At 40.5% G+C, this 25697-nt stretch overlaps 2 protein-coding genes and 4 non-coding genes across 9 annotated transcripts in view; 4 read left to right on the forward strand and 2 right to left on the reverse strand.

Annotated features, from left to right (window-relative positions):
• Positions 1-25697, reverse strand: part of LOC110368380 — a 718672-nt gene that overhangs the window by 367647 nt on the left and 325328 nt on the right. The window lies entirely within an intron of this gene.
• Positions 9979-24628, reverse strand: angel2 (angel homolog 2 (Drosophila)). 3 transcript variants are annotated; one of them, XM_036130464.1, is made up of 9 exons: positions 24424-24628; positions 21026-21873; positions 20504-20715; positions 14131-14200; positions 12944-13374; positions 12637-12772; positions 12457-12526; positions 12228-12358; positions 9979-11092 (listed from the first exon to the last, which is right to left on the reverse strand). In XM_036130464.1, exons 2-9 carry the CDS (start codon positions 21864-21866, stop codon positions 10929-10931), a joined length of 2055 nt encoding a protein of 684 aa, XP_035986357.1. In that variant the 5' UTR covers positions 21867-21873; positions 24424-24628; the 3' UTR covers positions 9979-10928. The 3 variants fall into 3 exon arrangements, with proteins under 3 accessions (XP_035986357.1, XP_035986356.1, XP_035986355.1); XM_036130463.1 differs by lacking the exon at positions 24424-24628 and adding an exon at positions 23879-24030; XM_036130462.1 differs by lacking the exon at positions 24424-24628 and adding an exon at positions 23550-23698.
• trnat-ugu lies at positions 14524-14596 on the forward strand. The gene has a single exon. It is a non-coding gene; the product is annotated as a tRNA-Thr (tRNA).
• trnat-ugu lies at positions 16188-16260 on the forward strand. Its single transcript has one exon. It is a non-coding gene; the product is annotated as a tRNA-Thr (tRNA).
• trnat-ugu lies at positions 18163-18235 on the forward strand. The gene has a single exon. It is a non-coding gene; the product is annotated as a tRNA-Thr (tRNA).
• Positions 19757-19829, forward strand: trnat-ugu. Its single transcript has one exon. It is a non-coding gene; the product is annotated as a tRNA-Thr (tRNA).

A 25697-nucleotide genomic window follows, 5' to 3' on the forward strand; every position in this document is an offset into this window, starting at 1 on the left:
CGTCACCAAGCAGAGCTCAAAACACGAAGCAGCCAAAAGGTCCAAAACAGGCTGAGAGCCCGGCCTGATGATGGAGTTAGAATAACGAGAGGCGTCGGATAAATTATGCAAAACAACAAAGTTACAGAACAAAAGAGGATAAACGTTAAGGAGCAGAAGGATTAATCAGAGCACAGCGCCAAGCATCAGGAGATGTTTTCAGCTTCACCTTCATCAGCGCCAACAGGAAGAGGTTCTGGATAGAGGAGATGTTAAGGTGCTGACCCGAATACGTTTACATCCTCAGACCTGTCCAAGTTCTTGGTGTGAAACAGACGTCGGGTCCAGACTGACGGGATCAAAGAGGAAGAGATGCGTCAGAAAGGCGACACATCCTGGCGGGTTCTGGAGGATAAAATGGTTCTGGTTCATGCAGAGATCAGGATGCCGGCGCCTTTTTAACCTCCTGACTCAGAACCTGAAACCGTCGTCATTCCAAAAAAAGTAAAAAACAACAAAGCAACTGGACTTGTTTTCCGTAGTTGAACTGCGGAAAATAAGTCCAGTTGCTTTGTTTTTTACTTTTTCTGGAATGACCATGACCTGGATGACTGAGAATCTTCACCAGCATACTGAAACCATCGTGTTTCTGAGGAGCCCGGCGGCCGGATCCGGTCCAGTTCTGTTTGCACCGATCCTCACGTCTAAAGGCCCATTCATACCTCACGTAAAAGACGGATACGGATACGTGTGGAGTGTTTCATACGTTCTAACCGTCGATTTCGTCCGTATTTTGACACGAAAATAGGGAGCTTACGATTACGGACGAAACGGATCAATACGGAGCAATACCACCGGAAACGGTGGGGGCGCTATTGAGTTTGTAGTACAATATGGCAACAAAATCACGAAGAAGGTTATAATTCTGGGCTTTAAACAATGGCGGGATTCGAGGAACGACTTGCGGAGCTTGTCTACCCACACATATGATGTGTCGTGTCCGGGGCACAGGGACAAACTAAAAGTTTACTGACGGAGCAAATACAACAAAATCACGTTTTGGACCGTCGCCATTTTTGATCAGTGACGAATCATTGGCGCCCAGCACTGCCACCTAGAGGAAATATTGGTTATTGCGCACCTCAACGTACGGAGGTATGAAGGAGTCAACGGATAGAACGTACGGACTCCTCCTGTCGAGGCCTTTCACCAATCACAGCAGAGAAGCTCTGATTATGTCTAAAGTTTCATCTAAACATTGTGGAGGAGGAGAACCTGTCAGAAGGAGTCAGACTGCCTGCCGCTCAGCTACAGGGTTAAAACCAGCAGTAAATCCTGATTATTATCTGTTTCTCTGTGATTTCTGTTCCAGTCAGCTTTAATTGTCTCGTTTAGCTCTTCTGTCTGACTGCAGCTCAGCTCCATGTCCCGGTTTCCATCACGGCTAGTTTGATTCCTCTGGATGCTTCACGCCATGTTTTTTCCACCAGAAGGCCTTTAGAGGCGACTTCCTGCGTCAGCTAGCTATGCACCAGTCCTGTCTGCAGCAAGAACACAAAAAAACGCCACAAATCTTAGTCTTCCGCCACCAGAAGACTTCCACCGTCCGTGCAGAGGCAGCCAGGTACCGTTCAGAACCAGAACTTCCCAGACACACGGTGCTGAGAGCAAACCCAGGCGGTTCAGCGTGTTTCTGAGGTCTGGACCAGCGCAGACCCGAGTTCTGCAGCTCCAGAACGAGCCACCCGGTTCTGAATGCTCCTGTTTGGACCAGAAGACTCGTTTGTTAAAACAGAAATGTTGCATTTAAAGTGATTTTTTTTTTTTTTAAAGCGACTTGTTGTTGTTTCCCAGCAGGAACAAGCAGCCTCCGTTTGATCCGAGCTCCAAAAATATCTCTGAATGTTTTCTTTGGGCTTTTCTGAGCGTTTTGTGTTTGACTCCAGTCTGTTTGATCCATTTTGCTTTGATTGTACTGATTTTGAATGAAACGATTGACTGAAAACACGTTTTCATATGAAGCCTTCAGTTTTTTAAGTGCTGACTGCGTTTCTCTGCTGCTTACCTTCAGCCCGGCGCCGCTCACCGAGGCCCGCCGTGGTGCCGGAGTCATGCTGGGCCGCAGCTGTAGAACAGTTCTGGCTTTAAACCCACAGATTTTATCGCAGCGTCAGGTTAGCCGCTAACATGAGCGCGGTTGAGCTAACTAAGCTCCTTAATAAAAAGGTGCCCAGCTGCAGGCAAACACATAAAGGCAGAGAAACCATTTCAGATTTTATTAATCAAAAAGATCCAGTTTATCTTGGTGGAGAATAACGGCAGCGTTATCAGTGCCTCAGCAGCGCCACAAGCTCAAATCTGTCATTTATTTCCCTCTATTCCAAATTAAACTTAGCTGTTTTACTTCAGACGTTAATTTTTTTATTTTATTTTTTGCTTTAAATTTTCTCTGAAGTCCCTGAAACTTTGTCTCATTTTCCTCTTGCCTGGTTCTCGAGGCGGTTCTGCGGAGAACACGGGGAGAACCGGCCCTTTGAAAAGCTTTAGTTCTCTGTGGCTCTTGGTGAAGCAAACATTTACACGCGTGTCCAAATCAAACCCTTCGACCGCCGTGACGCTGTTCCCACCGCTTAGAATCAAAGACCCGTAAAACGGAGCAGAAGTCGAGTTTTCTCTGCTGGTAAATGTGAAGCCTGGTTATTTATCACTGTTACTCTCCTACTGTTACATCAAACCCTTTTTATCTCCAACTGTAGCAGCATGAGTTGTTTTTAATAAAAAAGGAAATTATGTTTTTCAGCCTGTGTTTGTCGTTTTTCAGCAAAAAGGTTCATCTGGAAACGAACCTTTAGACATTTTCTCAGGTTCTGACTGAGCTTCTAAAGGCGCGTCTCAGTGAATACCTTTGTGTTTTAGTTCACTCACTTCATAAAGGGAAACACAGCTTCTTTAGATTCAGTGTGACATATTTATTTATTCATTTATTTGGATGATGGGGGACTGATATAACATCAGCTGATGGTGGTCAACACTTATAGGGAAGACTGTAGACTGACGTCTGACATCCTCCACATGAAGGGTAAACAATAAACGATCATAGTTAAAGAAGCCAGATGTTCACAGAGTATCCAATAATATTCTTAGAAAATTGTGTGGAAGGAAAAAAGTGGGATAAGAAAATGTGTACCAGCAACGGAATATTTCAAGAAGAGCTTATTTCTTCATTTTAATTAAATTTTATTTATATAGTACCAATTCATGATACATGTCATCTCAAGGCACTTTACAAAGTCAAATTAAATCAAATCCTCCAGACCAGGTGTTAGCAACCTGTGGCTCTGGAGCTGCAAGCGGCTCTTTGGACTTCCAGAGGGCCTCTTAATAACTTTGGCTACTAATTATATTTTTTATTTTGGTAATTAAATGTAATAATGATAATAAATGCAGGTTTTAGCAGTTTTTTTATTGGAATAATTGCTTTTATCAATCAATATTTTTTTCATTATGTTGGAAACTGATTTTTTTTTTTTACATCATTATCCACAAATGTCAACATCTGTCCATCCTCTTCTTTTTTGACAACAAAATACGATGACAACATATTTCTTACAGTAGATCTTTATCAAAAATTGTCTTTTTCCAAAAGGCCAGGCAACATTTGCGGCTCTAAACAAGTTTAGAGGCGCAGTCTGTAGGTAAAATGGCTCTTTAGACCAGAGGTTAAAGTTCTCTGTCGCTGCGACGGATTTACGTCATTTGGGAAATGAGCGCAAATTGTTCCCGTCTACACTATTTATTGAAGTTTCTAAACTGAAGCTGCTGTCAACCAATTAAACCTGGCAGAGCCGGGACATTAGCCAATCAGAAGGAGAGTAGGGCGGGTCTTTGCAAAGCGAACATTGCCAGACTCGGCTTCATCGGTGTTCTATCATTGTAACTTTTGGAAGAACATCTCAAACTGACCACAGATGGTATGAATGAAAGCAGTGGTGGTCAAAGGTTTTCTTTGGGTTTATGCAAACCAGCAGGTCAGGAAGTGGAGCGGACTGACCATCTGACAACAACTTCCATCGGTAAGGGGGCTGTAGGTCCTGTAGTTAATTAATGAATTATTTCCACCTGTGGCCATGTCACCTTTCAGCGTTTATTCACTGGCTTCCAGCAATTTAGCTGATAAACGCAGCGACCAACCAGGGACCTCCTCATTATTCGCTGTTATGTTTTATTTAAAAGTCGAAGTGTAAAGCGTTAGCTCAGGCTAATTTAGCATGACGCCCGCTTTTTTTTTTTTTTTTTTGATAAAATGATAAAACAATTATTGAAAAAAACATGTACTTTGTTTAATTGAAAATATGCAGTTCCTATATTGTCCACGAGGGGCGCTGTGTTTTAATTAGCAGATTAAGCTTCAGGTGTGGAAAAATTCAAATCATTTCTTAATTTTTATCTGTTTGATGTATTTTGTCATGCAGGACAGTGTTTTTAAGTTCCAAAAAATGTGAATAAATGTTTTTCAACATTGTATAATCACTGTGATCACTTTTTATGCATAATGGTGCACAAGTAAATGTTTAACTGAGTAAAAGTATTGTTGAAATTGCACAGACTTTTCTTAAAAACGCTGAGGTTATTCATAATATATTGTGTAAAAGTGAAATTAACTTAATATAAAAATCAACAAGTCCACATTTATTTGTTCTATTTAATCTTGCAATGAGTTAACTCGTGTGGCCCTCTTGAGATCAGATTAAGCTGTATGCGGCCCCTAAACCAAAATGAGTTTGACACGCCTGATCTAGATGAACACCTTCCGTCCTGTTTTGGGAGGAAACTCAGGCCTAAAAGGACATTTTTATAAACCCAGAAGCTTTTCAGAACAAACAGGCAGAAGCAAACTGCACGACGGCTCGGCTTCTGATGAAATAATCAGCTTATGTCAAACTGCAGATGTGAGCGTGTTCCAGATACTCGCGCAGAGTTATAGAAATAATCCTTTAATTCTCATCTATGCTTCAGTTTAAGGCTTTAAAGGCCAGAAGGTTTACCTTGCTGTGTGTCGTCTGCCTGAACATGATGATGTAACTTTGAAGGGTTTTAAGGTAATTTACATTTAGACAGTAAACATTTCCTTTGAAGTACAAGCACGGGTTAGTCTGGGCGACACGTGGGCTTTAAAATAAATTCTCTGATTTTATTTGACCAAATCTGATTTTTATTCTTCCTTTTCATTTCAATAAAAATATATTATTTTAGAAAAGTTGGCTTTATGTCAAGCATTTCGTCTGGGAGTCTACCTGAATTCAAAGTGCAGCTCAATAGAAGCTGTGAAAGACGTAGGTAAAACAAGATGAAAATAGAACTAAATGTTGGATTTACACAATGACTGAGAACAGGCTTCACTGGTGTAACTTCAAAATAACTTAAATAAAATAAATGAACACTTTAAAGTGTCTCGCATTAAGGTTAAAAAAAATTTCTCCTTACAATATTTTGAAAACATTTTCCTAAATATATATTCAGCATTGTTGCTATTCTCTTCATGGAAGCTTAATGAATGCATTGGCTAAATAAAATTCCAGTTTTACAAAAATTTAATCTTAAAATTGTAAATTCCAATCAATCAATTAAATCGATTTATCGCCCAACCTTAATATTGATCAGTTAAATGGATTTTATGCCACAACATCTAGATAGCAGGACCACTAAAGCAGGAAATACACCAACCGTGTATCATAAGTCTTAAGACTCGACTATTATTTTACGATACTTTAAACACAAAGAATAGAATGTCTTCTTTTACCTGGACACGTATAGAGTGACGTGTTTCACGACACATTTTACCATGACATTTATATAACCTATTATTAGATGTTTTACATTATTACATTGTAAAACTAAATGTATTTATACACATTCGGTATACAATATATTACACACATGCTGTATTCTTCCTGCAGTTGACTTATTTTGAGACTGACATGGTATAGCAGGAAACATTTCATACACAAAGCGTGGTCTGATGTATTTTAACATGAGAAATAGAACTAAATCGTGTTTTTTTTTTACCATCTGTGATCAGTTTTACCCTGAGGTATACTGCATTATGGTGAATTTAAGGCTATTGTCGTCGTGTGAAAGCCATATGGTGCTGTGGTAACCAGACGGCAGGGTGACAGCGTGGTGCTGGAAGCAGTCGTTACTTAGTATGAAATATTTCACACTATTCTGTAAATCCCAGCAATATGTTAAAATACGCGACGTCTGTAACGTACATGATACTTTTCTCTGTGGGTGAAATACACAATACTAAACTGACTTATGGTAAAATATGACATAGACAATATTTGTTGTCAATTGGCAGTTTATAAATAAACTGAATTGAGATATATAATACTGAGCTATATTATATATAATAATATATATTATATATATATATATATATATATATATATATATATATATATATATATATATATATATAACATATATAATATAGACATAATATTTATATACATATATAATATAGAAAAAAAATAATATACATATACACACATATATATATATATATATATATATATATATATATATATATATATATATATATATATATATATATATATATATATATATATATGTATGTATGTATATATATACAGTCACATTCCTTGTTTTTAGCCACAAATTTGGCTACTACGGTTGATTCTAATTCTGACTGAAAGCAATATTTTGGTTCTGGAATGGTTCTGGAATAAATTCTGGAACAGAAACTGTAACTGGTACGTCCCTTGGGCCCTTTTAATTTTTTGCATTTAAATTTTTTATTTTAACAATAATTTTAAAATTAATGTGTTTCACTTTAGCTTCAGCCGCATTGAGACGAGATCACAGTCTTCAGGGGTCTGCAACCTGCAGTTCCAGAGCCACAAGTGGCTCTTTGGTTGACTAAATATATCAAACAATTACATTTTGCCCTGTTTTTTCTGGTTTAATTAATTTCTTCTGCCCCTCCCCCCCCCCCCCCCCCCCCCCCCCTCCCGTGGTCTAGAACCGCCACTGCCTCCAGCCTCACAGACTTATTACAAGAGACAAATAATCAAAGATGAGTCAATTATAAGAAGCGTTCGGTTGCAGTGATGCTGTTAAACATTTATCTTTCCTGTCTCATTTCCTAAAATCACTTCCTGGTTGAATAAAAATTATTTTCCATCCACAAATCCACATCAGGTGAAAACGGCCCTCTGCTGCCATCTAGTGGCCATGGTGTAACATGGACAGGATCCTTCTCCGTTTCATCAAATTCTGTAAACCAGGCGTGTCCAAATCTTTAATTTCGGCGACTTCTCCTCAAATGCAGACTTTGGTGCCCCAAAAATTGGATTTTAATTCATTAATTAAAATTATTGTTCATACAACAAGCATTTTCAAAGAAAGACCCAAATCAGCTGAGAATAGCCAAATGTTTTTAAAAATCAGTTAAGCCCAAAGGAATTTGCCAACCAGACGATCGCCTTTTGAGAAGGCAAATATGCCTTTGGTGCATTAAATCTGATTGGAATGCATTTATTAAAACTGACCAAATGCAGGAAGTCATATTTATTTCAAATTATATTCTATGGAGCAGGTTTTTTTTTTTTTTTTAAATCACAATTGTTTATGTTATTTTTTTTCATTCATTTTTGGCTCTCGAGTGGTTTTAACTTGAGAATTTCGAAAAGTTTGGGCACCCCTGCTGTAAACCATCCCAGCTGAAACACCGATCAAACAGTCGTAGAAACCCATTTGAGTCGCTGATTCTACGCAGCATTCACAGGTGAGGCAGCACTAAGACTTGAGAAAGCAAAAGGACATGCAGAGATGAGCAGAGCATCCCGACCACGTTCTGCATCTGTGCTCTGAGCAGCCATGGGGGAGCATGTAAGGCCTGTTTAGATGCAGCTGAGGGTTGCTGCTGCAGAGCTGCATGCAGAATACCAAGAGGCCTGAAACCTGAGTCTGCAGGATTAAGGAGGGCTGCAGAGGAAAACGACGCCGCCATTTGTCTCAGACAGCAGGATGTTGAAGCTCGCTTTGACAAAGTGTAGCTTCATGGGTAACCCTCCCCACATGTTCATGAGCCAAACACCAACAATCACATTAGGTGTTAATATAGCAAAATAAATAATCTGATTTCTTTCTGATCCAGTCGAGATGCAACAAAAGGAGACAATTTCACCCAAAACGGACCAGAAAACCTGAAAATCTGTATTCTAAAATGCAATAAATGCAAATTTGATCCACAGCTGACCTGCACCGCAGAAAGGGAACTAAAAGTCTAAAAGTAAAAGTCAAGTTTTCTTGAAATTTGTTTATCAGTGATAAGTGAGAATGCTATAGAGCAGGGGTGTCAAACATACGGCCCGCGGGCTGGATCCGGCCCGCCGAACAATTTAGTCCGGCCCTGTGGCTAAATGCATTATCATTATAAAAAAAAAATTTTTTTTTTTTTTTTCCAGTGTCCTGTCTGGCAATGTGGCAATAAGATGCCACAAAGAGCTCATCAGATTTGACTTTCATAAGTGGACAAGATAAAAGGAAGAGAATGATAAAACAATTATTGAAAAAAACATGTATTTCGTTTAATTGAAAATATGCAGTTCCTATATTGTCCACGAGGGGCGCTGTGTTTTAATTAGTAGATTAAGCTTCAGGTGTGGAAAAATTTAAATAATTTCTTAATTTTTATCTGTTTGATGTATTTTGACATGCAGAACAGTGTTTTTAAGTTCCAAAAAATGTGAATAAATGTTTTTCAACATTGTATAATCACTGTGATCAGTTCTTATGCCTAATGCACTTAAGTAAATGTTTAACTGAGTAAAAGTATTGTTGAAATTGCACATACTTTTCTTAAAAACGCTGAGGTTATTCATAATATATTGTGTAAAAGTGAAATTCATTTAATATAAAAATCAACAACAAGTCCTCTTTTATTAGTTCTATTTAATCTTGCAATGAGTTTACTCATGTGGCCCTCTTGAGATTAGATTAAGCTGAATGCGGCCCCTCAACCAAAATGAGTTTGACACCCCTGCTATAGAGCATTCTCACTTATTGCTTTCCTGTTTTTCTTTATTATTATTCTGTCGGCGTCTAACTACTCCCGCATACTTCAACCAATTTCAACAATTTTGGTGTCAAAACGTTCGGCTCGTTCCCGACATGCCTGCTATCTCAAGGTTATGCTAACATTTACACTTTTTAAAATATTTCACTTTTTGTGCGATTTTTTGGCTGTTCCCATTGAAATCAACGCAAATTGCTTAAAATTCTTCACATTATTCCTATACTTCCAATTCTTCTAATTGTTCTTAATTTTCAAATTCATCAATTTTTTCAAATTCTTCGGAATTTTCAAATTCTTCAAATCTGATTTCAATGTTTTTCAGCTACTTTTTCTGTTCTGCAGGGATCTTATGCATCTGCTGCTCAAATCATTCTGCAGATTAGCATTCTCACTCGCTGTTACCCAGGAACAGCTTTTTCTAGTTTGTCCTTGTTTTCAGCAGGTAAATAATATTATCTGCCAATAGGATGAATATTCTGACCCCTAAAATAAGAGAATTAGACACCCTGCACTTGAAATAAAAGGATGCAGACAAGTTGTTCTTATTTTAAGTGCAAAAATCTTATTCCACTGGCAGATAAGATTATTTATCAAAATCAAGGACAAAAAAACAATAATTTCAAGAACATTTGACTTACTTTTAGTTCCCTTTTTGCAGTGTGTTGGTCCAGAGTAAAGATTTAGATTCTAGAAATCAATGAAACCTCCGCCCTGCAACATTTCCTGCTGAAATTCTTCCAACACGTTCCGTTTTTTTATTAGCGGATGAACGAAGCAGGCGTTCTGCTCATCTGACCCATAAAACATCCCTTTTTATTCAACGATGACGAGTGTCTCACCGCAGAAAAGAGCAACAACAGCCTGCAGCGCATTTTCATCAATAAGCCAACAGCAGCCGGGTGTGAAAATACACATTTATTACTTACAAACTGTAAACTTCCCCCAAACTGGCAAAGAAAGTGGTAGAAAAATACACACAGGCCAGAAAGTCCCGGTTCTGATGAACCCGTCCAGCTGGACTTAACCGTACATTTTAAATCAGGCAGAGATGCATAGATCGTTCTTTTGCTGCTGATGAAAACGGTGCAAACTAAAACGATGCAGACTTCTCAGTTTTGGCACCTTAAATTAAAACGAAGACAACAACAAAGCTGTTGAAACACAGCTGATTAGACATCATCCCCATTAATTAACCAGCAGCAGACGTGTTAGACACAGTTCCCTTTAAAACTCACCCTGTTTTAGATAAACAGTTGGAAAAAATGGGGTAAAAAGGAAATTAACGAGTAAAAAGAGACCCTAGGAGTCAACAGTCTGATGGGGATTAATTAAATGTTACCAGAAGAGCAGAGAGGATAAAAAATATTCATGATATTTACTCATTTAAACATCCTGACATCCTAACAGGAGCTGTAAAAGTTACGGATTATCAATAATAGGGCAAAAATAAAGGTTTAAATAGAGAAATGTGTTGGTTTTGGGTCGGCCATGTTGGCTTTTTGCTGCGTTTTAAATTTAGAATCTGTTGGCTTGTTGAATTTTAGGCGTCAGGATGTCTGCAGATATGATCGTCTCTAAATAATTTAACATGAGCGCAGAACGCAGCATTGATCATAGATCATTGATTTTTCTGTGATAAAGTTTTCTTCTAAAGGAAAATAATTTCTTAGTTCATTTTACATTTTAATTCAGCTCCTCCTTCATTTGCAGCTGCCAGCCTCGGACAGAAACGCACGTCCCAGCGCTCATTGATCGTCTTTCATTGGTCGTCTGGATAAAAGGGTTCTGCTGTTCTGCTGGAACCAGAACCGATGTGTCGGGTCGGGTCGGGTCAGGTCCACAAGCGTCAGCACCGAAGGCGGAAGCTGGCGAGGAGAGGGAGATGGTCGGAGGAGTGGTGCTGATTGGGCAGACCGCTGACTTCCTCCAACTCTGACTGCCCGACCAATGACAGCCTGCCAAGCAGCTGCAGGCCACGCCCACCAGGAAGTGAAGGGGTCGCGTTCACATCTTTAACAAATAGAGAGCAGAAGTGGTTATTAAAGGCAGGTAATTAGAATCTGATTCATTATTTAAATTACATTATTACTTACAACTATTACCATTATTATTACCATTATTTCCATTATACAGAAGTTATTTTTAAGAGGCAAACATTTTAAATGACAGTCCAGTAAGATGATGATGATGATGATGATGATGATAATAATAATTACAACAACAGTTATTAATATTAAAAAAAGAAATTACAAATTACAATTAAATTTACTATTTGAATATGACAGTCCTGTAGGATAATAATAATAATAATAATAATAATAATATTATATAGAAATTACAAATTACAATTAAATTTACAGATTCAATATAATGACAGTCCTGCAACATAATAATAATAACAATAATAATAATAATTATTATTATTATCATAATCATTATTATCATCGTTATTATATAGAAATTACAATTAAAATTTAAATATAATGACAGTCCTGTAACATAATAATAATAATAACAATAATAATAACAATAATAATAAAATTATTATTATTATTATTATTATTATTATTATTATTATTATTATCATCATCATCATCATCATCATCATCATCATTGTTACCATCATTATTATTATATAGAAATTACAAATTACAAATAAATTTACAGATTCAATATAATGACAGTCCTGTAACATAATAATAATAACAATAACAACAATAATAATAATAATAATAATAATAATTATTATTATTATTATTTTTATTATCATCATCATCATCATTATTATTATCATCGTTATTATTATATAGAAATTACAAATTACAAATATAATGACAGTCCTGTAACATAATAATAATAACAATATTATTATTATTATTATTATTATTATTATTATTATTATTATTATTATTATCATCATCATCATCATCATCATCATCATCATTGTTATCATTATTATTATATAGAAATTACAAATTACAATTAAAATTTAAATATAATGAAAGTCCTGTAACATAGTAGTAATAATAATAATAATAATAATAAATTATTATTTGTATTATTATGATTATGATGATTATTATGATGATGATTATTATGATGATAATAATAAAGGAAAAACTGCTGTAAACAGTTTTTTTTGTACCGGAGCTGTACAGGATGTAATCCACCGTCAGCGCCGTGCGGGAATGACACGTAGTGATCTCCGGTCGGCCGTCAGGCGTCAGGCGGTGCCGATAAGACGACCGCAGCTTCAGGTTGTGCTCGATCCTGGAGCTGCGCAGCGTTAAAATGTGAGGAAACACAGAAGCTGCTTTAAAGCGTGATAAATAAGATCAGGTGTGGTGTGTCTGTGAGAAGAGCTGGAAGATCACCTGTTGAAGGAAGCAGCGGCTTTGGTGGCCGGATCTGCTACGGTCAGACTGGACATCCCTCCTTCAACAGCTGGCAGACACAGAGAAAGCAGAGAGGACTGACCCGGTGGGTTTATGGAGAGAAACTAGAGCAGACGCTGTGGTCTGACTGGTGACATGAAGGGTGGAGGTCATCTTCACCTGTGGGGCTGCAGGGAGGAGGCTCGTCTGGGCGGCTGCTCTCATAGCGGCACCGCTGGCTGATCCCCAGACTGCCGGACCAGATCGGAGACGTGAGGAGGCGATGGCCTTTGGGACTGCTCTCCTGACCCGACACCTGCACCGACATGAAAGCGACTCCGTCAGTGGTTCCAGTTTCCAAAATAAAACACAACGATTTCATAATTTGACACCAAACATCAGCAGGTTCCCCCGTTTCCTGCACCGGAGACCAGCTTCTGCAGAACCCAAACCTAATAAGCCTGGATGAAAGGTGTGATCGCCTCACCATCCCGATCTGCATCCCCTGGTACTCCAGGCGGCCTGTGGTCAGGAAGCGGTACAGCGGGCTCCACGGTGACGAGTTGAAGTCCCCACACAGGACCACCGGGGCGCCGGAGCCGTCGGGGAGGCGGGACAGCCGGCCGATCTCAGCCAATAGGATGGCCAGCTGAGCTAGCTTGATGTCGCCGCGCCGCGGGTTGTAGAGGAGGTGAGTGTTGGCCACGCAGACCATGGAGGACGGAGCGGAGCGCACGGCGCCGCCGTTGGGCTCCAGCAGCACCACCATCCCCACGTTGTCGCGGTCCAGCAGGGCGTCGCCCCGCCGGTAGAACTCCACCGGCGTGGAGGAGACCAGCGAGAAGCGGGAGGCTTTGAAGATCACGGCACAGCCGTCTGGTTTCTTTCCCGTCCGCTTCTTGTATTCACACTGGTAACCTGAAACACGTTTGTTCGCATTAAAACACGCCTCCTCAAGTTCTCCCCGCTCCCCGCCAGGTTTTCTCCTCATCCCCCACATGCACTGCAAAAACGGACCTAAAAATAAGTAAAACCTTAAAAATTGTGTTTTTTTGTCCTAGATCTGAGCAGGTAAATAAGATTATCTGCCAATGGAATGAGTATTTTTACCCCTAACATAAGATAATCAGACATACTGCTCTTGAATAAGATGATGGAGATGAGTTGTTCATGTTTATATGAGTATGTTCAAGTGCATAAATCTTATTCCATTGGCTGATTATCTCAAATCAAGGACAGATACACCCATTTTAAGAAAATATTATTTACTTTGAGTTCCGTTTTTGCAGTGTGGTGCTCAGACAGAACCAGCAGCTTTTTCTCCAGAGGAGGCATCTAGTCTGAGCTCAGGAACATATTTACTGGGTGATGCTGAGCATATCTAACAACAGAATCTGTAATCCGTTGAATTTATCTCCAACAGATTTGCTAAACCTGAACTGCAATACGTCTCACTAAGAAGACGTTCTTTTAAAGCAGGGGCTCCCTAAACAGCATTAGCTTCTTTAAAAAAAATAATTGATGGTGCACCAAATATATGATTAAAGTTGTGCTTACTCACTGCTTTTATAAATAATAAATCTGATATAATTAAGCACTCACTGTCTAATGGGGGGAAACACTGCAGTGGGGGGAGGCTGTACATGCAGTTGAAGTGAAAGAGACAATCAGTACCTAAAGCCTGTAGCGCGGGTTTGATCTGCTCCTCATAGTGGTCCTCCTGGACCTCCTGAAGACACAGAACCTGTGGAAGAAAAAAGAAACTGTTTTACTTCCATCACTTTACTCCTTCTTACGCTTCCTGAGTGTCTGTGGCTCGTTGACTTGTCTTCAGGAAACGTTAACGAGCCACAGAGCCGACTGGTCTGACTGGAACCGGCGTATCTGGAGGTGTGACGTATAAAACAAACATCTCTCCACGCCTCCAGGGACAGAAACCCTGAATCAGAAATCCAGATTCAGAGACGAGAGTCGTGCCAAACGTCAACCGGCCTGACCGGCGTTGAACCGGCAACAGTGGGAGGCGTGATGCTTAAATTAGACGGTGTTCATACCTGCGCCAGGTGAGGCCCTATAGCTCAGTGGTTAGAGCACTGGTCTTGTAAACCAGGGGTCGCGAGTTCGAATCTCGCTGGGGCCTGATCAGTTTTTTTTTATTTTCTTCTCCTCGGTGGATTTCACACGTTTTTAGAGACGATGTTCTCTGATGATGATGGAGGAAAATAATGAGTGCAGCAAACATCCTGGGGCAGACGAGGTTAGATGGGAGGGAAACGGACTTTTGTTCAGTTCTTTCTGAAAACGTTTCATCACCTTTCCAGGATTCTTTGTCAGTTCTGGTTCTCGCTCTGAGCAATCAGCAGGTGGAGCTCTGCTGGTTCTAAGCACATGGAGAACCATCCTCCTAGGATCATTCTCAGGCAGATGTAGATCATTGACCCACCATCTCTGTCCTGGTGGTTAGAAGCTGTTGCCTGGTGTGAGTGGAGGACTTGGTCTCCTGAATCATCATTAGATGATGATGTAATCTCTCTGGAACGTGTTAGAGGACCGAGCTGTAAACTCTGGGGAGCTGGAAGCTCAATCCTCCCTCTGTTCACTGATGGCGTTTCTCTTTTGACCAAGATGGCTTCTTTCAAACCAGCTGTTCTCTCTGTCCAACATCTGGACATCATCGTCGTCATAAAGAGTCTCCTTTGTTCTGGAGGTACCAGTGGACCGCTGAATATTTCCCTGAGCTGCTGTGCTGCTCCATGCGTTCATGTAGCTGTTTAGTTTCTCTGATGGAGTCTGAGCCGTCCTCGCTGCTTTGGACCGCAGACACAACGCCGCTCAGCTGCGGTTTGGCTGTTCTGTCTTTGGGATTAACCAGTTCCTGTCTGAGAGTGTCATTAGTTTTAAAATTCACTGGTACGTCGTGTTTGGAGAGCAACAAAAAGTTACTTTTCATGAAACTTGGAGTTATGATAACTGAGGGTTTGTGCTCCAGTGGATGATGTGAATCAGAATGTGTGGAGCTTCTGGTAAACCTCAGCTTAGAGACTCTCATCTTCCTCAAAGTGCAACGCAGAGTCCAGAAAAGGCAACTTGCTGTTCTTGGCATCTTGTCTGGTAAACCTTGTGTTGCTGTCCGCTGTATTTATTTGGTTTGGTTTGGATTTTGACCAAAGACTCATCCACATATTTAATCCAGTGAGTTGGTGGTGTTCCCTTGTAGGCACTGAGTGTCCTCCTCTCCACCTCCTTCTGGTACAAATCAGCCATAATGGGTGACACTGTGGAGTCCACGGCACACCCGTGTTTCTGCCGATAAACATCGTCTCTGTACGGTCCAACAAGTCACAGATCTGGTTTGGTGTTAAATAGGTTCTGTCTTTTAGTGATGCATCGTCTTCCAACTGATCCTGACAGTGATCACTGCCTCTGATGTAGGAACGCAGGTGAAAGAGACGTGAAATCGAAGGAAACAACGATTCCCCTGGTAGAAATGAAGTCTGTGGAGCGTTTCCAACCGGTGGAGCCAAAACTGTTGCAGGACGTTTTGCAGTGTCCAGCAGATAGATCCATTTCAGGACCTGAGGTCTGCTGAGCTGCAACCACGAAACCAAGAAAGAGACGAGAGTCGTGCTGAAAGTCAACCGGCCTGACTGGAGTCGTACCGACAACAGTAGGAGGCGTGTCCCCGTGAGCGGAGGCTTAAATTAGACGGTGTTCACACCTGCACCAGGTGAGGCCCTATAGCTCAGTGGTTAGAGCACTGGTCTTGTAAACCAGGGGTCGCGAGTTCAAATCTCGCTGGGGCCTGAATTCTCTTTTTAATTCTGGATTTCACACATTTTTTTTAGACGACGTTCTTCTCTGCTGATGGCAGAAATAATGGATAATTACACTGAACATCCTGCGTTTTACCACTAATCCACTGACGATTAACATTTCACTACGTTTCATTTATGCCACGTTGACTCAGTTAAGACATTATGATCTAATTTCCTCTCGATTAAGGCCAACAAACGATAAATATATGGAATTATAAAAATGTATATACAATTAACATTAATTAGACCAAAGCTTTCCTGTTTCAGGATGATGCAGAATTATTTATTTTTGCTAAAAGCCAGAAAAATTAGAGACTTTCTGTGACTCTAAACGTTTCCGTACATCTCCTCAATATTTGCTAAATTAGCTTTTTAAACCCCACGAGTTGGAGGTGTGAACCTTTGGGCTCCTCACGACTGAATGACAGAACTCTGGTCGGTTCCGTCAGACAGAACCGTTCTAACTGGGTCCGGCCTGCGGGAGAAGTTTCAAGAGGAGGAATGATGAACGATTTAACATCCTTTCTAAAAAAGACACCTACAAACCTCTAAACAATAGGGCTGCACAATTAATCACATTTGTAATATAATTGCAACTTAAAAAAACGCAATTACCAAATTGTAGAGGTCAGCAATTTTTGGCTGTGTAACAATTAATGAATCAGACGCGTCCTTTAGGTGTCCGTAATATGTTTAAAATGGGTTTACCTCCATATGGAAAGGAATCTAGTTGTATTACTTGTTTTAGAGTTTATATAATCAAACTGTTTTACCAGAAACTTTCAGGAATCTCACCATAGCATTAAGTTCTGGTCAATCAGTTTAATACGTAGACTTGTTGGTTGGTTTCACTTTATGTTCAACGAGGATTGACGTCCAAATCCATTAAAAGCTGTTCTCTTGAATAATATTCTGATTAATAAAACCATTAAAAGTTCTTGTTTTAAATAGTTCTTCTTTACAAACATCTTTATCTAGAGGCCATTTTTGTTGCTTGTGGTTAATTCAGAAAAAAGTCAAAGTTAAATCGCAATTTTAGTTGAAATATATCGTAGGCAGAATCAATCATTTCTGCTCCGAGTTGAGACGCAGTGGCTCTTTTAGCACCTAGTCTGCACAGCGATGAAACAGATTAGTTTTTTGTTTGTATATGTTTAAAAAGACATGATAAATTAAACTGAAAAAAGAAATAAATAAGAAAATAAATTGCATTAAATGCAATAGATTATTTTCCAAAATGGTTCAGCCACTAAAGAACGTTTCTTACTTCATCTCATGTCAACAGTAGTTTTTCTACGCTGCGCTCCTTCACAACATCCGGTCCCTGATTGGTCGACGCAACTTCACAGAAAAGTTCAGATTACTGAACTAGAAACGGCGCCCTAAAAGAAAACCTGAACTTGAAGCAGTTCTAACTACTTGTTTTAACTACAGGAGAGATTTAATGAATTCAGAGAAAATAAAGACTAAAGCAGGTTTTAGACTTTTTAGCCTAACCTGAACGACTGATGCTAAAGTGGAAACACGCTGAGATGCTCAGCATCCTTCTACTCCTTCAGCATTTAACATCAAAGCACTCAGCCGTCATTTGCTGCTGTTTCATAACAAACTCTGTGTCCTTGGTTTCTACTGAAAGCTCTGTGGTTGTGTCTGACTGTGAAAAGACGTCCAGCGTCTGCAGGACAGCTGGACGGAGAGCCGGTGATGGAGGAGGAGAGACGCAGGCAGAGGAAGCCTGAGGTCTGCTGAGCTGCTAGCAGGAAAGCCAGAAAGAGACGAGAGTCGTGCTGAAAGTCAACCGGCCTGACTGGAGTCGTACCGACAACAGTAGGAGGCGTGTCCCTGTGAGCGGAGGCTTAAATTAGACGGTGTTCACACCTGCGCCAGGTGAGGCCCTATAGCTCAGTGGTTAGAGCACTGGTCTTGTAAACCAGGGGTCGCGAGTTCAAATCTCGCTGGGGCCTGAGCTTTCTTTTTAATTCTGGATTTCACACATTTTTTTACACGATGTTCTCCTCTCCTGATGGCAAAACCATCCTGGCTTTTACCACTAATCCACTGATGATTAACATTTCACTACGTTTCATTTATGCTGCGTTGACTCAGTTAAGACATTATGATCTAACTTCCTCTCGATTAAGGCCAACAAACAGCAAATATATCATTGAATACAAAAACCAGATATTTACATATTTTTTGTGAAAAATAAATATTTCCTCAACAGACCAAAGCTTTCCTGTTTTAGGTCCCTTCAGGATGATCCAGAATTGTTTCTTTTTGCTAAAAGCCAGAAAAATGAGAGAATTTCTTCAAACTGACCAGAACCTGAAACTATTATTCTGCCTCGGCGGAGGATCAGCTGGAAGACAAAGGGAAGGAGAGCTCCAAGAGAAGGAATGAAGAACGATTTAACATATTTTCTAAAGGCTGAATTAAAACGGCTTTTTAAAAAGACACCTACAAACCTCTAAAGAGCATTTCTAACTTCATCCTGTGGCGTCTCTGCATTTGGCTGCTGGCCCCACCAGATGGCGCCATGGAGCTTTATGCTCTCAAAACAATACGTGGAATAGAGTAGAGTAATATTTTAGAAAGAAGTTATTCCCAGTGAGTTTACGTTGTAAAAATCTTTTTAAAATAGGGCTAAACAGATGCCAACATACTGACCAGGTCTGTAGGCTAAATCTGTGTGAGCTAATCTGATAACAAGCCGTCAGTAAACATCTGTGGGGCCCAATCACGCGGCCCCAGACTAAAATCATCCAATTAAAGTACCAGAACTTCACACGTTGCCTTTAGGTTCTGTCGGACAGCACAGAAACATCTAGTGTCTAGATGACGGCTTAATTTAGCATTTTGCCACTTGAGAAAAACATTTAGACATCAAACGTTTAGGACCTGATCAACCAGAGGATTTTAACATCGCTCAAGCTGGGGAGGACAAAATCCGCTGGTTTCTAGAAAAGCGCTCTTCTGCTTTCTTTGCCTGCTCTGTGGAGGAGAAACTAGGTGGACACCTTTGGGTTTCAAAGATCTGAAACATCTCTCAGAACGTCAGGCCAAACAGGAGAGAAATGGTTCACGTGTGGAAAATGCTCTTAAACTGGGCCCACAAACGTTCCTGCTGACCTACGCAATCAACAGACCGAGGAGAACCGCTAAGTGCTTGGGATGAATCCGCCGCCTCAGTGAATCCTGAGATTATCAGGAGCATTTCTGACTCCATGTGTGAAGGTGACTCCATTACGGGGGACCTCAGCCCTCAGCCACAATTCATAATGAACTCCTGGCCTCCTGGTTCAGTGTATGGCAGGAAGAAGAAGTTACGGAGCACGTTTCATTTCCATGTTTCCATCGTGAGAGAGAGAGACGAGATTCGTGCTGAAAGTCAACCGGCCTGACTGGAGTCGTACCGACAACAGTAGGAGGCGTGTCCCCGTGAGCGGAGGCTTAAATTAGACGGTGTTCACACCTGCGCCAGGTGAGGCCCTATAGCTCAGTGGTTAGAGCACTGGTCTTGTAAACCAGGGGTCGCGAGTTCAAATCTCGCTGGGGCCTGATGTTTTCTTTTTAATTCTGGATTTCACACATTGTTAGATGTGTTCTCCTCTGCTGATGGCAGAAATAATGTATAAATTAAACCGAACATCCTGCGTTTTACCACTAATCCACTGATGATTAACATTTCACTACGAGTTTTAAGTTTTTTTTATGCTTTTTGTTGAGATAATCTTAAAGTAACACTTCAGGAAGTAAAATCCCTTTAAATATGTAACTATATATCCATCAGAGGCTGCCAGTAGGACTTGCTGTGATGTTTGGAGGGGGGGAAAAAAATCAAGGAGACGATCTAAACCACCAGAATAAGCTGCTGAGGAACCAGGAAACGGACGACTGGAAGCAGCTCCGTCTGATGTGGAGATAAAAGCTGGCTCCTTAAGATCAATCAGGTAACTTTGATTGCTGTCGACAGGCCATCATTAATTACTTTTTTTAAATTATTATTTATAATAAAATGCATTTTGTCTCATCCATCCATCCCTACTCCATAATAGTTTACCTTTCATTGCCTTTTTGTCTTATATATCAAACCAAATATTCTTTATGTGGCACGTTTAAAGCTTTACTCCAGATCAACACATTTAGTTGGTTAATATTCTATCACCGTGGTTTTAGCGGTCATGGAGGTAAATAATGAGCGTTTTCCATCCTTCGTGTCAGGGTTCTCTTACGTCAGCGTCGTGCTGCCGGATCTCGGCCAGCAGGTTGGGCAGCCGGTATCGCCATGGCAACACGCCGGGGTCACAGTGGCGGTACAGGTAGGCGTTCTCCTGCAGCAGCTCCTGGGACAAGATGTTGTAGGACATCACCGAGAAGTCAAAGACTGCGCTGTCCCCTGGTGGCTGGGGTTCAGCACTGCAGGTCTCCCAGCATCTCTGCAGACCTGAGGGAACGGAAATCTGAGTTTATTTGGCAGGTAAAATGTATTAGAACCAGATTTTATTTACCAACCTGAACTGGCCAAGAGGAAGAAGGACAAAAAAAAAACAGATACAGGACACATTATTTCTTAAAAATCAGCTCGTAATGACAGAGTTTAGAGTTCTGTGATATAAGAACTGCTTGGTAACCTCAGGACAATCCAATAAAAAAACATTAGAGCCGGTACGTATACTGCTGGTAAAAATGTAGTAAAGTAAACCATGATGTCATTATTTTTAACCCTTTAAAAATGTATTTTTTTAATCACCTACATCTGACAGGCTGTGAGCCCCCAGCTGATGGCGGCCGTCTCTCCTCCTGCTGCTGGTCGGGTCGGGACGGATGCTCTGTCCGTGTCTCTGTGTCGATGCCTCCCACCTGCTGAGGTTCTGCTGACCCGGTTCTGTTCCTCTGAAAGCCGCCCGGCTCCTGGGCCGGCCCGCCTCTGAACCAGGCGTTGGGTTTGTGCGCTGAAACTGTGGATGTGGGGCGGAGAGTCCTGGACCCTGCAGGCTGGGAATGCTGATGCGGGGTTCTCTCTCTGCTGCCTTTAGTCCTTTCTGCCGCCTTATCTCGGCTGCTGTCCCTGCTACCGACTCTTTCTGCTCCGTTTTTGGGGGTTTCTCTGACTCTGGAGGGCTGATTCGCTGGAGGTCGGGCGTCTCTTCTGGAATCTGGATGACGGTGCTCCTGCTTAGCTTCCCTCTCCTTGGCTTTGCTCCTGGTTTCCCTTGCTCCTCCTGCCCTGTGCCAAACCTTTTCCTCAACACTCTCCTCCTCCTCCTCCTCTCCACTTTTGCGCCGCTTGCTTGGAGGCTCTCTGCCAGGGCGCTCCATCATGAGACCCAAAGATGTGTGGAGCGACTGCACACCAGCGGCGCCGAAGCCCCCGGGTCCAACGTTAAAACGGTGGGATGCGTTGCCAGCGAAGATCGGCCGGGCCGGCGGGCGAGGAGGGGGGAGCCGAGGAGGCCAGGGAGGGAATCTGTGGCCTGACCACCATGGATGAGAAGCAGGGGAGAAGGGCTGGTGGCTGGAGAAGGCCCGACGGAGAGCTGGATGCCCTCTGGGAAGGAAGGAGGAACTGAAGGAGGTCACCCGGCGAAAGGACATGGGAGAGCTGGAGGAAAAAACAACAACTAGAAGGTTTATGTGCAGCTCAAAGTGTTGGAAAAGACAGAATATTAACCACGAAACTGTCCTCCTCCTGTGCTTCCAGATCACCGCAACATAAAATCTAAATAAAATGATTGAATTGATTGAATTTGACTTTTTGTGAAGCGCCTTCAGATTGTGAATTGGCACTATATATAAATAAAACTGAATTGAATAAATGGCTCGATACTTAGCCCCCCGAGTGCAAAGGCACACAGCAGATGCCCTGGTAGATAAAAATGTGCAATAAAATAAAGAAAGAAGGAAAAAAACGTTTGAATTTGTTACATTATCCAACAGAGGGTAGGTTGATAAGTCAACTGGCTCAACATGTACATGTAGGAAAAGGAGCCTGTGTGCTTTCTTCCTGCAGCTAGTTTAGCCTAGCAACCCCATAAAGTCCCTTATGGTGCTAAGAACCCTTAAAGTATCCCACAATCCTTTGCATGACATGCCGTATCAGCACAGAACAGAAGAAACACAAAGGATAAAATAAACATGATGGAATATTTGCTTTGGACTGCATGAGTTTTAAAAATATAGGCGATACATTTCTTATAAATGATAAAAGTATCCAAAGTATTCAGCTAGCTAAATAAAAAAAATACTTTTATTTCCCTCTAGAGTGAAAAGCCAAATATACACAAGTTAAAATTAGGGCTTATTAGAAGCTCTAACAATGGCGCTAATATCAATAAATGTTGCAGTGATGATGTCAGCTGTAATGTCTGCCTATTTTCTTCTTCCTCATCTGTGCTTCCATCACCTTTAATCTTCTGGTCAAGGTCATTTATGTCAGACGTCTGCTGCCATTAAAACTCTGTCCAACCGGGTAAATATTACAATCGCTTGTAAAACTTCACAACACGTGGAGTAACTTAGTCAACGATTCTTGCACACCAAACAGTCCATTGGGATAAGAATATTGCACACATTGATATTGTGATAATGATGTATTATATATAATATATTGTTTTTCCCTTAAAAAAGATGAATTTAAGTAATTTCCTTCTGGGATTATTAAAGTATGTCTGATTCTGAATACCAGGCTTTTAATTTAGATTGCTGACAGCTGAGATGCACCACTGACTTACACCAAGTTTGCATTTAAGGTCACAAAGTGTCAACTGCAATGTTGAGACATTGATTTTTTTTTTTATTCCAAGGACTACAAAATGAAAAACAATATTTAATAGAAGTGTATCCACAATTAATGCACTAAAGAATCATATTTCCTTAGCATTTATGTTTCTAATTGAACTCAAAACAAAGTGCATGCAGGTAATTAACGTGTTTCTAGCATGAAAATTGAAGGATTTCTGACATTTTATTTATTTGACAACCAGGAAATAAATGACTTTACAGTAAAAGGACTGATTCCGAGCAGTGCCCGACTATAATTGGTGCATCTTTTACGTTAATTTGGTCGCGTTTTGTTTGTTATTTACTTGAAAGTGTGAATGTAAGCAAGCAGATGACATTTATGCATAATTAGCTTTAAACTGCACTAACTATACAAGGTGGGATCATTAGAGTCGACAAGTAAAAACACTTGCACCCCAAAGCTGGGCTAACACATGTTCGGCTAGCTTGAACCTCATTGAGCACGAACCAAACAGCTGCTAGCTAACGTTAGCATACCTGTCATCAGGTGTGGGAGCGCCATTTTTTACTTTGGGCCTCAAGTACATTCGGCTAAAATATCAAAAACGGACATTGTCGACGTTTATTGCTTTAAAACCAGCACCAAAAACAAGCCGCAGTCCATGTCCCTGAAATATGACGCAAGACCGACGTGATGCGTTTAGGTACACGGGAAGCGTTCGGCAACACGCCAAACTGACAGATAAATTGTAGCTTTTAATGTTATAAAATGTAAAAGAGATTCCCAAAAAATTGTTAGAAATGTTACGCAAATATAAAACATAAAGCTAACAGATGCTTACAGATTATATTTTTTTCTTTTTTACCTGAATTCTCCATCTTTTCGATGAGTGTGCATAGTGTTGAAAACTTGAAAAATAGACAAGGCGTCGACTAGAAATGAAATAAAAATGAAAAATCTACACTTTTCTACTTCAAATCACTTTGGAGATACACTTATAATTGCACTGCTGCTATGACAACGTCATTTCTGAAGTTACGCGAAGGTATCACGAGCTCTCGCGTCTTCTTCTCCTTCCAGAGAGAACTGCCAGCCTGTCAGTTGGGAGTTGTAGTCCATTTTATCCGCTGGCTTCCGTTAACTCGTACAAAAAGCGAACTGTCACAACTACACCCCAGGCGGTACGGCGAGAAAAAGGCACCGACTGGAAACATTACATTAATGTCCGGTCCAGTAAACCGGCGTGAAATTAGAAGATGTTTTTAAACAGCAAAAACACGTCGCAGCTATCGATAATTTCATTAACGTTGCGGTGTTTGTAAAGAAACACAAAATAGTAAGATTAAGGTGATTTCAAATTAGCTGCGCAACAAAAGATGGTGGGAAGATGCAAAGGTCACTGTTACTTACGTAAAGAAGACTCTCTCTGGGAAACGGGGATGCAGCTGAAAGCGGCTCGTAGAGATAAAACGTCAGCTTTTAGTCCGTGACATGTTCTATTGTTTAAGGGTTTTAAGATCCAAAGCGACGCGGCCAGGTTGGGGGAAATGGACCGGAGGACCGGGGGAAATGGACCGGTGGACTGGGAGCAGAGGGGCGTCTGTACATACTGTACTCTGTCCCTCTGGGAATAAAAACACTCCGCCTCGACTCTAATTGTTGTGCTTCAGTTTGCAGGAAGGCAGTTTCCAGTTAAAGAGCTCCTAATAGAAATAGAAATACAAACACACAGTTTGTTTGGGGTAAAATAAAGCCAAAAACAGCTCCAACCACACTTACTGCCACCCCTGGTAAAGATGGGTAAAAAAGGAATCATGTATGAATTTGCAAATGTAAGTTAATATCGATCATCTGGGTAGCTTATAATTGTTGAGTTGGGAAAGATATCACTTGATGTAACCATAGTTAACTATAGTTACATCAAGTCCTGTTAATTATAATTATAATTAACAGGACTGAGGAATACACATGTGCACAATATCCTTCTCACAGCTTTAATACTCGTTTATGTTAAATAGGATTTATTTCTTAGGTCTATATTTGCCATGAAGGTTGATGGTTTGGATCTTTGTCCCGCTATGGGATCCAGAGATGACCCATTTCAGCTGAGGCAACATTTTTTATTTACATTGTTTGAAAGAATCACAGATGTTGTTCCATCTAATGAGGCTCCCGGGTGTCTTTGGAAGAGAAACTGGCCCACAGCATCCTAGAGCTCCTTCCATGCTTTTTTATTTGATATACACTAAAACCAACTGGGAGGGTTTGTCACTTTTTAAACTTTTAATTATCTGACTCTATATGGACACCTTTAGCTGAGTAGTTATTTTGTGGTAGCAGCTTTTTTTATTATTATAAATTTCAGCTCACAACAGTTTTTTCGAGTGTGTTTTGTTGTCTTTCCCATTTTGAAGAGTGGCTAAGACAAATTGGCCTCTGTGTTATATTGTATCTATACTCCAGGGCAACAGGATGTAATACATCTTAGGAGTTAGAAGCTCCAGACATTTTGATCAACTTATAAAAGATAAACTCAGCTACATGTCTTGTTATTGAACTACTGATGGTTTTGTAAAAATATTATTTTTATTTTATTTTATGTGATGTTTGTTGTTTTTTTCCTGCTGTATGAATGGGCTCAATTTAAAGATTTATTGATAAAAAAAAACAAAATCTAAGAGAAA

This window comes from Fundulus heteroclitus, unplaced genomic scaffold (genome assembly GCF_011125445.2).
Source record: "Fundulus heteroclitus isolate FHET01 unplaced genomic scaffold, MU-UCD_Fhet_4.1 scaffold_36, whole genome shotgun sequence".
NCBI classification, from domain to species: Eukaryota; Metazoa; Chordata; class Actinopteri; order Cyprinodontiformes; family Fundulidae; genus Fundulus; species Fundulus heteroclitus.

What these genes read in the sequence shown, in the direction of transcription:
- angel2 (XM_036130462.1), bottom strand. Translation starts at nt 23,599, where the DNA reads ATGTACTTGAGGCCCAAAGTAAAAAATGGCGCTCCCACACCTGATGAC. An exon ending in GCTCCCACACCTGATGACAG is followed by an intron (nt 21,874 to 23,549) that starts GTATGCTAACGT and finishes TTTTTCCTCCAG; the next exon opens with CTCTCCCATGTCCTTTCGCC. An exon ending in TCCGGCAGCACGACGCTGAC is followed by an intron (nt 14,201 to 20,503) that starts GTAAGAGAACCC and finishes TTTCTTCCACAG; the next exon opens with GTTCTGTGTCTTCAGGAGGT.